The 15,119-nt window shown below is 42.3% G+C and overlaps 1 protein-coding gene across 1 annotated transcript in view; it reads left to right on the plus strand.

Moving 5' to 3' along the window:
- The window catches only part of ZNF804A (zinc finger protein 804A), an 86,680-nt gene extending 71,772 nt beyond the window's left edge, over positions 1 to 14,908 (plus strand). Inside the window, exons 3-4 of the mRNA XM_053947584.1 lie at positions 6,589 to 6,719; positions 9,079 to 14,908. Coding sequence (XP_053803559.1) covers positions 6,589 to 6,719; positions 9,079 to 12,352 — 3,405 coding nt within the window. The 3' untranslated portion in view covers positions 12,353 to 14,908. The remainder of the gene's footprint in view (positions 1 to 6,588; positions 6,720 to 9,078) is intronic.
- Positions 14,909 to 15,119: the final 211 nt, after the last annotated feature.

Here is a 15,119-nt window from a genome sequence, read left to right on the forward strand (position 1 = left end):
CCTGGCAGGAAGCTTTCCCTTATCCTGTCAGCAACTTCCCATGGAGTGCTGTTAAAAAAAACCCAAAAAACCCTTGTTCCTTGTCTCTTTCAGGAACTTATCATAGCAGTTAATTCCATGGTGGCAGCATGAAAAAGAAAGAAAAAAGTCTATTAATTTCTTTTTGATTTCTCCTTTCTGTGGAAATAATGTGCCTCATGTAACTTCTGCTAGGGAAGGCCTGCAGCACTAACAGGGTATTATAATTCTTTGGGTATTGTACTATCATTTTCTTGGAACTTTAATTTTTTTCCTCTAATCTTTACAAGAGGAGAATTTATTTTTTTTAAATAATAATGTGAAAGCTATTGTCATGAAAAGTATGTAGAATTGAAGACCAGAGCACATGGGAGGAGATGCTGCCCTGTTGTGCTGTGTGAAGGGGCCTCCAGCTGCAGAACAGTAAAACATATATGTGCTCTCACAAACCACTGAAGACAGAAGAAAAATATGTGCATTTTACATCTTAGTAAGCCATGTTTTCTGCTTTAAATAACATATTTCGTTCCCCTTTTGAGCATTTACAGGTGTTACATGAGCTGTGTTCTAGTCAGTTATTATTTATAATTGATTAAGCTCGATCCTCTTTGTGAAAGATACTAATCTGCTTTGGTGTGACAAGTGTTTACCTGATGAGCTCTTGTCACACTGTTTGCCACACCAGAATTCACATAGAGCAGCAGTATCCCATCCCAGCTAACAGGGAGTTCCTGCCAGCAGTCCTGCAGCATCCAGAGAGAGGGGAATATGCACAGCTTCTAGAATCATCACTGGAAGCTAAGCAACACTCATGTTAATACTCATTACATATCATATTTTTTTAAATAAATTGAACACAAGCAAAAAATAGCTTTATTAAAAATATGTTTAGATTTCGAGGGAAGAGATTTTTAAAAAAATAAATCCAAATGCCAGTTTTGTCCCACTTCCACCACACTGCTGTTGTTCAAGTTTAGGTAATTAGGAAATTTTTGAAGGGCAGGAAGGAGCTGCAGTGGAGTTCCAGCTTCTTTTAGGGTGCAAGTGGAGTTATAGGAAGGACAGGATCTGGGGAACTTGGGATCTCCTGCTGGACTTGGGATGTACATGCAGCACTGAATATCCCATGTCTTCATGATCCCAGCCTGTCGCTGGCTGGGCAGGTGGAGGAGGAGTGAGCTTGGCCTTTTATTTTGATGAGTTATTTTCAAAAGCTAAAACCACATAAATTAATGATTTAGTGACTACTGGGAATACAATCATTTTTCCTGATAAAATGAGAAGACAATAAAGCATCAAAATTTGATGTCACGGCTGTTAAATTCTGTAATTTTATACTTCCATTGATCAGAAAGTGAATTTATAGCTACGTATTTTCAGCATTGTAAAAGTCTAGGTAATTTAATTGTTAATCTAAGGTCAAAAGTGAATTAGCATAATAATATCTGAACTGCACTGCCCTAAAATCCCCTGACAGACATCTTTCTGACTCCTGCTATTATAAAAACTGTTCCCATTGGTTCCTGACCCTGTTAAAGCTGTTCCTAGATAAGCTTTGAAGGATAGTTTATGAGAGCCTGTTTGAATAAGCAGTCCTTAGATGATACCTTTGTGGCTGTTTTTTCTGTGAGATATTAGCACCACAGAGAGAGCCTGTATTAATCCTGTATGATGCTTGTTATGACTTCCTCTTCAGTCTCATAAACTTTGTTAAAAATCTCACTGCTTTTCTTCAGAGTCAGTTCTGACAACATTAAGTTATATGTTCAAAGTTATAAAATTATTTAAGTCTGGTTTTTTTTTTTCCTCCCCTTCATTTTAACACCTTAATGCCCTAGTATTCATGTACATTGGGTTTCACTGTTCAGCCTTTACATGCTTTTGTTGTCCTGGGTCTTTTTATTAATTAATGCCTTCTCTGTCTTTTGAATGTCCATTAGTTTAAAGGGCTAATGCTACAAGTGTTTAAATCTTGGGATAAAAAAAAAAAAAGAAAAAAGCCAACAGCCACTTTCCAGGGTGGCAAAAGGCTTGTAATAATGATATAAGAAGTACATTATGTAATGCCATAAGTTGTCTTTGGTTTTGAGAGGATTTGATCCAGGGGGGGATTTCAGACACCTGGCTCTGGCAGCAGAATCTGGGCTTGTGGCTTCTCTTTTATAAAATGCAGCGGAGAAATAGGAAACTCATAATAAGGAAATCCAGAATTAGGAAACTTTTTGAAAAGCAGCATGCTGAAATGAAATGTAAATGGGGAAGACAAGGGTGAAGTGAAGAGACCAGGAATTTCCTTTTGGAAATCCTCTTAGGATTCCCTTGATTTTTCTTACATTTGTCTTCCTCAGCATGTTTGGGAACACCAAGACTCTATGTCTGTGAGTGAAGTGCAGCCACACCTGAGTTTGGAGCTCTTGTGGCCATCTCCTGGAGAGTTTCATCCATGCATAGGTACACAGAATTCTGTAAAATCCTGCTTTTCATCTGGACTGATGAGCCTCGGCTCAGCACGACGTGCCGGGTGTGCATTAAGATACCTGACTGAGTCTTTTAGAAATAGCTGGAATATTTCTGCTTCAGGCCCTGTGTTACAGTTAGATTTGTTAAAATAACCCAGCTCCCAGGCAAAGCAGCCCAGTTGCAGGATCGCATTACAAGGCAGGAGAATCAGGGTCAGGCTTCCCATCCCTTCAGGCTGGGCAAAGTCATTTGCAAACCGAGGGCTCCGTGCTCTGCACCTCCAACGTGGCAATCCAGTGTATCAGGATAATGATGAAGGCACTTAGGTCTCTTGGAGAAATGTCATTTAATTATTCATTGTGAACTGCTGGTTGAACTCTGCTGGCTGGGTCACACACGTTTTTGAGCTGCTTTATAAGCAGAGGAAAATGCAGGAGGGAATTCAATACAGTGTCCCTGCCTGTTAATTATTTGCCTACTGATCCATAGAAAAACCCAAACATAACAGGCATTAAACTAGCTATTGAAGTTAGCATTAGTGAACAGCTCTGCCACAGGCAAAGGCAGAAAAATGATAAGGAAAAGGTGGTTTATAGGAACAAGTCACACTTGTTTTTCTGTTGCTGCTATTTACTTTGAACATCTTTAGGGGGGGTCTTTCTGATGCTTACAATGCATGGACTAATGGTATGATTGGGTAATAGCTCATTTTCATTTGCATAATTCAAGTGAAACCAACAGTTTTTCCCAACTAAGGGCAGCATAAATGCAGTGCCAGCAATCCCAAGCATGACTGAGTGCAGTAAGGGAATGCAGGTGATGATAGTTCATCACATGGCTAAAAAAACCAGAGCAGAAAATAGCTACAGTATCAAAAAAAAGAAAAAATGGAGGGGACGCAGTTACTAATTTAGTTTTTATTTAAAGGAAATGGCATTTTTTTTTTTAAAGACCAGGTGCATGTCTTGTGGTTTAGAAGTAGGAGGAATTCCACTTAGACATGCATTTGTAGAATAAAGACCTCAGGGGCTGCCAAGTATATTCTTTGCAGATTGTTAAAGCACTCCATGAAAGACTGAGATTCCAGTTGTGAGAAGAAAAGAAACAAAGCCCAAAGTCGTTCACTTTCTGCTAAGACCAGTTTTCTGTCCAGGAAAGGGAGGGTGTACCTACCAGGAGCTCTGACAGAAGGGCAGCTCTGGATTCCTGAGAAGAGAAGAGCAGGCAAAGGCTGAGCGCACAAAACTTGTGCCACACCTACTTGTAGCCATCCAAGGAGAACAATTTAATTGCTTAAAAATTGAGAACAGGCGTGGAGTGCTGCTAACTTTGCAGCAAGACTAAAGGGTTCAGAATCTGGTCAGGCTCAAATCACTAATTGTAATCATCCCAGTAATTGCAGAAAAGTACTGCAGCTGCGAGGTGATTATGGATTTGTATACACCTCAGCTTCTCCTTTTTAAACCGTGTGAGACAGCACCCTATTATCTTCCTTTTGTTCCCTTCCTTCTCACTTACTTCTTTGCTTAGCACTGCAGGGGAAAAACACCCTGAAAAAATACTGAGCTCCACAAATGCAATCAAATCCTCTCTTTAAGTGCCAAGGGCTGGAGGTGAGGAGATGAAGGAGCAAATTTCATCTCTTCTCTTGCGATTTTGAGTACTCAGAAGTTGCCTATGAAATGAAGTACTTCAGGTTTCATGAGTGGCTGGTGGGAGGCAGGGTCAGTATCATGCTATCTAGAAAAACAAGAGTGCACAAGGGTAAGATACGTTCAACAAAGATGCTCCACTCTTCAAGTTTGTTTTTTTTTTTTTTTTTCTGGGAAAAAAGATATCATGCATCTAGATTTGAGTGTACTTATAACCTTACACTGTATTAGTGTAATAAAACAAATTTCTTATCAGTAGAAAATTTTGAAATTTATAAAAAATAAATGGTGGAAGATGTGATTACATTTCAGATTATTTTTCTCTATCTATCAAGGATATTCAGGCATTTGAAAAAGAATGCCAAACTTGAAAATAGAGAGTGGCACTCATTTTTCTGCAAGTCTGTTTTCTCTGTATGTTTCTCCATATTTATTTCTTGGCATTGAATGGGCTGCCCAAGTAGTGTTACCATCACCCAAAATGGCAAAGACTAATTCAGTGTGTGACTGACTCTAAGAATATCTCAAGCTGGGTTGGACCCATCAGGATGATGGAGTCCAACTGCTTGCCACTTGCAGAGCCACCTAAAACTAAGCCATGTGTCGCCAAGAGCCAGATGGTATGTGTGAGATATCTTTCTGTGAATAGGGGAAAGAAAATTCACAAAAGGGGTGAAATGAAAAGAATTGAGAAGGAGCAGGAGGACACTGCTGATGTGTTTTGCAAACTCTATTCTGTGTATATGTTATGTGTGCCAGCAGTGGTATCAAAAGCTCTTAATACCCCTCAAACAATTTGAAGTTCGAGTTTTTGTTTCTACAAATCCCTGTGGCCACTGTTCATGGCCAGTCATTAGCCCTGGACACTAAAATGGGGTGGCAAATTACTGGGTTCTTCCCAGAATTGTGAGATTATGGTTTTGGAAGACAATGTCATCGAACTTTGAGCCATAACCAGGGCACAATGAGGACCAGTGGGGTTTGGGACCTCCTGGAATACATTTTGCTGGCATGAAGAACAGGGAGACCCCTGCATATTGTCCTTCTGTGATGTAAAGAAAACGAGATTCCCTTTTGGTGTGGAGAATCAGAGCTGAGCACTTCCCTTCCCAAAGAAGCAGGCTGGAGATAAAATCCCATGAGATCCTGGTTGTATCTGTAGAACTGTGTCGAGGTCGGGCTTGAAGGCACTTGAGATGGTGTTTCACATTTGGACTCAGGTGTTTATTGTTTCTTATCAGTGAAACAGCCTCACAACCACGAGTTCTGCAGCCTTTCATTAGCAAGGCACAACACGGCTATCTCTTGTTACAAGGTCTTTTAAAAATTAACTATCCCATTAAGAAATGACACCTAGATTGTTTTCCCTTTTAACCCAATAACTGATCTCTGGAAGCCTGCCATGCAGACTTTTCTGTCCAATTACAAAACATCACCCAAACCCATGAAGAAAAAGGAAGGAGGTGAAAAAGAACAACCTGCCTCTGCCCTAAAACCTCCACCTTGCTTCATATTTATTTCTATATTCTAAAACCCCAAACTCTAAGTTTTCCACCCTGTGATATTACACACTTCTAGCCAACTACACACCCGTAATCCCAGTGCTATTAATCAATTTTAGAAGTCTTCTCCACAGCCCCAGGTCAAATGCAGTGTTTTGTTGTGAGTCTGTGCCTTTCAGCACAGAAAGTTTAAAATTCTCAGCATCCAGTGTTCCAACACAACTGCTGTGTAAGACACCAGTGAGAGCAGGAAACACAGGCTCCTTCAAAGGGACTATATCCCCATTTCAGAACACAACATTTCTCTGTCCATTACATCCCTTGGAGATCCCTGCTGGGTCAGGACCCTTTAACAGCTCTAATAATGCCTGGGATGGCAGGACAGAAGCTCTCAGGAGTTTTGCAGGTGTTGGCATGCTGATAGCATGGCAGGGAAGAGCCAGAGGGACCGTGGGAAGCTGAAGGGAAGAGCTTGAAGGCCCCTGAAGACAGGGACCTTCCCCAGAGCAGCAGTGACAAGTGCTGTGCCCAGAATCTCAGGCAGAAAAATTCCAGATTTGGTATCATCTGGGAGGGGGGAAGGGTCAATAGGCTTTTGAGAGGCTTTGCAGAAAAATACCTGGGCTGCTCTCATTTTGTATTGATATCTCAAAAAGCAGTTACACTGTGGGGAATGTTTTGGGGAGGAATCACGAACAAAATTCTGGGTGAACTTTGCCTCATCCTACTGAGGCTGATCTACGTCATCACAAAAGCTACAGTAAAATTTGCCAGGTTGTCTGTAGCCTGGCTAACCTATCTCTAGGTATTTTGGTTATTCCCTTGAAATTCTGAAATTTGTTGAATGGTTAGGTTTGGAATAATTGATGCTGTGGGCACTTCCCAGCAAGCAAGAGTCATTACAATGTTTCTCATCCCAGGGGTTTTTATGCACATTATGTGGCTGTTTCTTGCAGAGGCTGAAGGAACTGAAGCAGAGGGAGTTTGCTCGAAATGTAGCATCTAAGTCGCGAAAAGATGAAAGAAAACAGGAGAAAGCCCTTCAACGTTTGCACAAGCTAGCTGAGCTAAGGAAAGAGAGAACCTGGTAAGTCCATTGCTGCTCAAACAGAAAAGATACTTTTAAATAAGCCCTCCACTGTTAGCTGGTGCTGTGGGATGCAGGAGAGCCTTGGCTGTAGCCACACACATGAATTTTCAGGGTGTTCTGGAAGCATTCTGTGCACAGTGTTTGATTCACACTGTGTTCAGGAATGAATGTTTAACACTGCTTTTTCAGCTGAGCTAAAATGACACATATTTTTAGTTTAAAAAAAGATGTGTTTCATATATATTTCATAAAAGCAGGCACTTTGGTTGAAAGCTGAGTGAACTAGGTCATGCATTTGCAGGCTGACACTACTTCATTGATGAGGTGAGGAACACAGTCTGTCTCTCTAGGATGTAACAGATCTCTGCGATTTCGTTTTCAAAATGCTCGCCTGGGAAAGCATCCAGAAACCTAGCTTTAGATCTCAATAGCCAGATTTTTATATTAAAAGGTAAATGCTCCTTTTCCCCTTCTCAGCAGAGTGTTTACCTCCCTCTGCAAAAGCGAGTCCTTGCTACTTGTACTTTTTTGGTATTGTATTTGGCAAGCTGTTGAAATTAGTATTGAACTTGCTTGTTGTGACTGAATTCTCAAAATATGACACAATTCTGACACTGATAAGCCACTGAAAAATGTATGTACTTGTCACAGTGTAATCTCTGGAGAAGAAAAAATGTAGATGCTAATGTGTAAATGTTTTCTCTTTATTCAGACTTCACCCCCCCAAGATAAACTAACAGAGAAGTCCAACCAAGCTGCAGCTCCTGCTCAGAAATAGTCTCTTTGTCTGTAGTTTGGATGGTGGGCAGTGTCCTGAAACAAAATCTGAATGAGCAGGTGGATGGGACACGAATGCTGTGGGATCTGTTTGACAGGAGAAACACAATGCCTAACTTTTTAATCTTCTTGTGATAACTCCTGTGGAGACTCTTTCTCCTCCATGAGTGTTTTAACTGCTTATATCTTACACTCGAGTAAATTAGATATTGTTCCCCCTAAACAACTTCCAAAACATGAATTTTGCATATTGCATGAGAAAGAGGAAAGAGGAATGGACTGTTTTCCTTTTTCCATGCTAGTGAAGCACAGATTTTGCAAGCCTTTTGTTGTTTCTGGATTATTTGGGGTTTTTTTAAAATATCCTTTTGCTAGTTCCTGAAGGAGAATTTCTATCTGTGCCTAATTTATCTATTTCATAATTGCTATTTACTGCTGCTTTGCATCCTTAGAGGTGTGACATAGACAGACACATAGGATATTTTTAAACTGGCATTTTCTAGGCTAGTTTTGTAGAAGTCACTATTTTATTCTGTGAAAGAAAGGATATGTGTGTGGGTTTAATATATATTTCAAATTTATAAAGAACTGGGCAAGGCAGGAATTCTCATGAGGAATTCCATTCTCATAAAACTTCTACCTTAATTTCTAGACCTGATAGGGTAAAGACATTATTCTTCATCTCAGCACTTCTTGGGGTCCTAAATGACTCTTGAAAGTTTTACCAGTGACTCATCAGTGAGTATTGCTCTGCACTGTAACACAGAGTGATTTGGCTAAAACAAACAAACAAATGGTTTTAACATAGGTCCATTACTCTAGTGCTGAGCAGTTTATGTGGATCCTGGAAAATTGTCAGCTTAAACACTTTTTGCTCTTCTCTTTGCTTCCTATTAAGTCAAATAGAACAGATGGGAAGAGGGCATTAAATGAAGAACAGAAGTAGACAGTGATAAATTTTTTCTCAAGAGGGATGAATCACTTGCTTTACTTCTGCCAGCTGAAATCCTTTCCCCAGTTTTATTTCTCCATGAAAGAAATTGCTGAGATGGCCATGGTTTGGTCTGTGCACACAAATAGGATGGGAGCTGCTGGGGGATTGCCTGTGGGCAGAGCAGCAGTCACTGGAATGATGACTATGTGGGAAGTGCTCTATGAAGCACTCTCTGTTTTAATGTATTTTGTAACATGAAGGAATGTAAAACTGCAATCTGTAGTAGTATTGTAACCATGATGATCTGCTGGGAGGAAGAGCAAGATTTCTGTGGAGACAGATAGTTTCTTCTTTAGCCAGCCAGCGTGTCTAGGAAAAGTTAACTACTTTGCAGGAATATTAGTCCTTCAGCTGATAACTTCACATGAAGGAGCTGGAAGCATAATATTTACTCATCCTTTTTTTTTAGTACTAGTCAACTGATCTTTATTATAAAAGAAATCGCATTTTTTTGTTGTCTAAATGTACATATCCATAGAGTCTTCCTCTTTCCTTAAAAAGCTCCCTTAAATACCAATGTAATACCGTGTTCCTGTCAGCAGTTCTCTGAACAGTATTGACTCAAAGTTTCATTTTCCTTCCTAGCGCTCCTGGAAGCGGCCCTATGTTCAAATCCACCACAGTGACTGTGCGAGATGATTGCAATGATATCCCCAGAAGTGCTGCCATAGATTCTGCCAAGAGCCAGGATTTCAGCTGTACACTAATGCACGATGCACAGAGCTGCAAAGACATTGCTTCTGTTATTTCTTCCACTCCTGGAGATGCAGGTAGTCATCAATCCGACCCTCACAAATGCGGAGATCAGGTTCAAGGAACTCAAGGACACAGAGTTGGGTTCTCCTTTGCTTTTCCTAAGAAAGCAGCAGTCAAACTGGAGTCTTCAGCTGCTGTTTTCTATGAGTTTAATGAGGACACCTCTATGGAGCATGGATTTAGCAGAAGGAGTAGGTTTGTTCCGGGAACGTGTAACCTTCAGTCTCCTTCAGCAGCAGAAATAGTTGTGTGCCCTGAGGAGAAACACAACTGTTTTCACCCTCTGGTGGAAAAATGCATAGACACAGCAGAAGCTCCTGAGGCTCAGGAGTCAAAAGAGCTGTCCAGTGAAGGGAGCAGGGTGCTGGAGAGCCCAGCTTTGCCTGCTGCCATGTCCCACTCGAAGCAGCTGCTGTCCTCAGACACGGATGGCCACGGTGTGGATGTTAGCACGGCCGAATTAGGGGACCAAAGGCTGGCCCTGGTTGCAGACAGTGCCCAGATCCTGCCCCTGGACGGCAGCGGGCACGAGATGCAGGCAAACAGAGCTCCTGTGCAGGAGCTTGTGGAGGATTGTTCCTCTCTGCAGGATGTTGCAGAGGAAAGCTATAATGGTGCGAACAGTGATCCACCTGCAACCGAAACTGAAATAAAAAATCTGGGGGCTGATGCAGCAGTTTCATCACCGTCTGAAGAAGGTAGTGGAGCCCCAAAGAGCAAACCGGACGTATACAAGAGACCCTGTCAGCCCTTTGTTCCTGTTCTTAGCAAATATGGATCAAATATTCTTCAGTGGCCATCAGAAATGTTAATTTACACAAGTACAGACCCATCAATTTCTTATAGCTGTAATCCTTTATATTTTGATTTTAAGTCATCAAGAGCAAGTGAAAGCCAAGAAAAGCCCAAGCATCAACCAAGCATACCTCATTTGCACCATAAAACTGAATCTGATCATATCTTAGTCTCAGATTTTACAAAAAGACCTACTTCAGAGTGTGGTGATTATGAAGTAGAAGTGAATAAAAATGTGTGCAACTATACAATACCCCTGTTAAGTGATGTTTCCCTCTTCAGAAATTGTGACCTTGCAAAAAATCAAAACAAAGTGTCCTTGGATGAGTCATTCAGGATTAGAAAAATAGAAAAGTATCACATATCTCATAACCCCTTACGACAAAACACTGTGATAGATGAGAAATACAACAAAGTCTGGATCAAAGAAGGCCATGAAAAATGGCTTCACAAAAGCAGAAAACGGAAAAGGAGAAGAAAATTATGTCAATGTCATTATCATCACTGTGGAGACACAACAGTAGCAGAAATGGAGATGTCTCCAGTAACTGAAAAAGAAGTTATTTACAGAGATGAAAATAAATATCAGCACCTCCAAAATAATGCAGAGAAGTTCAGGCATGATGCAGGAAATATCTGGTTAAGTGCAGGTGAGGTGCAGCAGTCACAGCCCAAATTCGGCATTGAAAATGGTCCTAAGAGAGTTGTGTCTGCATCGGGTCACATACACTGGGACAGAGGCTGGTGTGACTTTTGGAGTGCAAAAAACAGTGGCCATCACCATGGTTGTAAGGGACCCCACAGAAAGAGCAGAGCGAGCTCCCGGAGGCAGGCAAAGCAGCTGAGCTCCAGGAGGCACAGCCTCAGGCACTCTAAAAGGTGCTGTAGCTGGAAAGCCAGGAGGTCAAGCTGTAGCCCAGAGCATAAATGTTTAGGACAATGCAGTGAGGAGAAAGGGCTGAGCCAAAACCAGCCCACCAAGAGAGGTTACAGTGTTCTGACAGAAGAACCTGAGAAACCCCACCGCAAGCGGAGGCAGCACACCTATTCCTCTTCCTCGGATGAAAGCTCATGTGGACAGGAGTTATCAGCAGAGGAATATCTAAGGCAAGGACATGCTTTAGGTACCTGTCACAAGGCAAAAGGGAAGCGCAGGAAAAGGAAGACTAGGATCCATCGTGTTTTCCTCGACAGGAATGCAAAAAGTGAGACCTCTGAATCTTCCAAAGAAAATTCTGCAAATTCTTCGTTAAATACTTTGGGGGACTTACTGACTCAAGACAATCTAGAGGAAACTAATGCAGCTCCTAGAGATGAGGATGCAAAAGATAGGGATGAAACAATGGAGCTGGAGGAGAGCAAGTCGCCTCTAGAAAGTGCTGGCCCGCAGGTGCTGGAAGACGATAAACCAACGGCGTGCGCAGCGATGGAGAGCGCGCCGGCCACGCTTCCCGACGGCATCATCACAGCTTCTGCTGCTTCTGCTGCCCCTGAGCAGAGCGCTCCAGCAGCTGCTGTCAAACAGGGTGCTCCCCAAGAGGGAAAGAAAAAGGAAAGTGTCAACAGTCGTGAAAATCAAGCTCGTTACAAAGTCCCCGTCCCCAACAGGCACTTGGAACAAACTGCTCCTAAATCCTACCTTTGCCATTATGAGTTGGCCGAGTCTCTACCGCACGAGAAGATGGGTGAGGTGGCCGGTGAATGGGTGCAGTGTAATCCCGGCATATTTAGCAGCCCCCCGCCCTTGCCGTTCAAAGAAGCACATGTAAACAGTCACACCTTTCTAACTACCGAGCAGCTAATAGCCCCCTTCCCCCTGCCCGAGCAGACCCTGCTATTCCCTCCTGACAGCCCCGAGAAGTTCAAGGAGCTCCCGTCGGAGGCGTTTCAGCAGATGGTGCCGCAGACCGTGCTGTCCGGCAAGGTGAAGTTCGCCTTCGCCCCGCCGGCCATGCAGCCCCCGGGGCCGCCGCTGCCGCCGCCGCTGTGCTCTACCTCGGTGACCACCATCCACCACACCGTGCTGCAGCAGCACGCCGCCGCCGGCGCGCTCAAGGTGCTCCAGCCCCACCAGCAGTTCCTGTCGCAGGTGCCGGCTCTTTCCAGAGCGCCTTTACCTCCCGTGGCGGTGGCCCCGCGGCTCTGCCCGGCGGGACACGCCGCCTTCGTGGCCCCGCCGCACCTGCCGCTGCTGCCGCCCTCGGTGCTGCCGCCCGGCCCGCTGGCCTTTCCCCCGCTGCCGCACACCGTCTTCCCGTCCCTGCTGGCCCCGCACCCGGCTGTCATCCCCCTGCAGCCGCTCTTCTAGGACACGGACGGGGGTGGGGAAAAGCCTCCGGCGGAACCGTCCTGCTGTTTCTGCAGTCCCCCCAGCCCAAAGCAGTTCTGGGAACTAAACTGGTTAAAATTTCTTGTTCCTCGGGAAGCATTTACTGTAAGTATAATGATGCAACAAACATTAATGGCAAGTTCAGACCTGTACCATTACTAAAGCACTGAATAGTCTGATACTGATTATGAACTATATATATATATATGTGAAAATCATGTCTTAGAATATGTATAATGTATATAAAATATATTTATAGTTCTATAACTTATGTTGTAAAGTATTCACTTTTTGTTTTTTATCTTTGTGTATTTGCACCTATTTAATGTTTAGACAAAGCTGATGCACTATGTTTTGTACTATGTTCTCTGAAACTGTAAATCTAGTGACAAACTATCTCTTGCAATAAATTTTTGTTAACTACTTAAGTATATCAAAAATCTTTCATTATAAGCCTCATGGATGTTGTTCTTCCATATCCTTCTGCAGCTGAATAGCATCCTCTGCCCCTGCTACGTTGGGATAACCAGGTTTCCTACACCTCAGTGATTTATCAGGGAGGCTCAGAGGCCAATACCTCGAGGGCAGCTGTCTCACCAGGCCAGAGAGAAAGGGTAATAGATGTGTTTGTGTTAGCAGCTTGATGTCACCGTGGCAAATTCTGCCCATTTGTATTATGTGCACACACTGCTGACTGGTGGAGCTGATCCCTTTTATACTAAACCACAGAAAGGCAATGTAACAAATATAATGCTGGTGATGGAAGGGGAAGAAAGGCCAATATTGACAGCAGTTTGGTTTTGAGGGAATATTGCTTGCAGTGGAAAGGTAGAGCCTTGGTTCCACCAAGCAGTTTCTCTGATGGCATACAGGTCTGTCAGAGAGAGGTCCTTGCTGCTGTGCAGTGTGTGAAGGCAGCGAGAACACAGCAGCATGAAGGGGAGGTCAGGAAACCCACCAGGGTTTGATACAAATTCTTACCTCACTTCACCCCCCTACTTCCTGCAGCATTTCACTAAAGAAGTAGAATAACACAGAGTAGAGATTAATTGAAGTAATAATATACTGCCATTGTTTCTAACTGTATTTCAGAGACTTCTCCCTACCTCTGCAGCCTTTTCATTGCTGTCAAACCTCACCCAGCTTCAGCTGGTGAAACCTCCTCATTTGCTTTAGCATGAGGTATATCAGAGCCATGCCTGCGACGGTCCAGAATAAAAGCAGAAGTCATTCTGAGATAGAGCCATCCCTCTGAGTTAAAATGAAGTGTTATCATGTGAGTGAAGCCAAGGATTTGCAGCATGAAGGTTAGTGCTAGAAGTAGGCCCTCCATAATAAAAGGTAGGTAGGCTCTCCCAATTAATTACTTCTTTTCGCCTTTTTATATACTATAATAAAATCATATAAAGTTGAACTGAAAGAATAGTGAATTTTAAGTATTATTAATATACATTGCATATTAATAGCTACAGGCGTTAACCGTTTGCAAAGTAATGCTATATCTTACAACATATGTATCTGGATCTTATTTTCTGCATCCACACCATTAGAACTTACCTGTATGGATATTGCAAGTTTTAGTATAATATTTCATTAAAACTATGGCAAACAACATCTTGCCACTGTGATTACAGAGTCATCTGCTCAAGGGACGTGAGTTTCCCACATTGTGTGGTCACAAAGGGCTTATCTATGTTAAAAGGCAAAATGTTGATAAGGAAGAGCAGATGAGCAGCCAGGTTCTGGAGAGTGCCCAGATTCCTCACCTGAGGCTGCAGCAGGGAGTGGGAGTGGGGTGCACCCACCCCTGTAATGCCAGGCTCCAACTTCAGGTGGTTGCCCATTTCTATTCATGTGGTACCTAAAGAATACAGGACTAAGTGACTTTATACTCCTTTATTTCAAGAGTCTGCCTGCATAAGGTGTTTGTCTCCACCACCTCCTGTGGCTGAGCACGGGAATCTCCGTTGGAAGCGGGAGGGTTGTCCTGGGTGACTTGGGTCCCTTGGGTGACGTGTCCTGGCCTCTGCCCCTCTGCCCTCCTCTGTGGGAGGCAGCACGCACCGTGCCCTGCGTTCTGATCTCCCTTCAAAGACAAAATCCATCTCATCGTAGAGCAGCACAGTAAGAAAAAAAAAGAATCCACACAGGACAAACACGGTTGCACGTTCTGGCAGAATAAAAACAGCCAGTTTAAAGTTTTCAGTTGCAATGTTCATTGAAAAATCCCATCTATGAACTTGGAAGTCCACATTTTTTTCACCAAAATGTTCCAACACCTTTGAGTTCTTCTTTTTCCTTACAATTTAAATTATTTTAGGTTGTTAAACAGTTTTAAGACATTGCACAATTCTTTATTATCTACTGTAATTGCTGTTCAATAGTGTATAAACTATTTAAAATAAAAGACTAATAACCATAAAATGTAATAATTTTCTAAGATGGTATTGCCTTTAATGCTAGAACTGTTTGTATATGTGACTTCATATGTAAAAGCAAAAGCAGTATAAAAATAAATCATAAGTTAAATTTCAAATTGAACACACTAAATTAAATTACCTAATGAAATATTCTTTTGAGTTTCTGGTTTATTATTAAATACATAACTTCTAGTAAGTAATATAAGGGTAGTTCTTTTGTATCTTTTATCTGGTATTTTAGATTAAATGTGTATTTTTATTCCGTAAATTGGTAGTCTAATTTAGAAACAAAAACTATTGCAAGCACTAAATAATTGAATTTTTAT

Source organism: Vidua chalybeata, chromosome 7 (genome assembly GCF_026979565.1).
Source record: "Vidua chalybeata isolate OUT-0048 chromosome 7, bVidCha1 merged haplotype, whole genome shotgun sequence".
Lineage (NCBI taxonomy): Eukaryota > Metazoa > Chordata > Aves > Passeriformes > Viduidae > Vidua > Vidua chalybeata.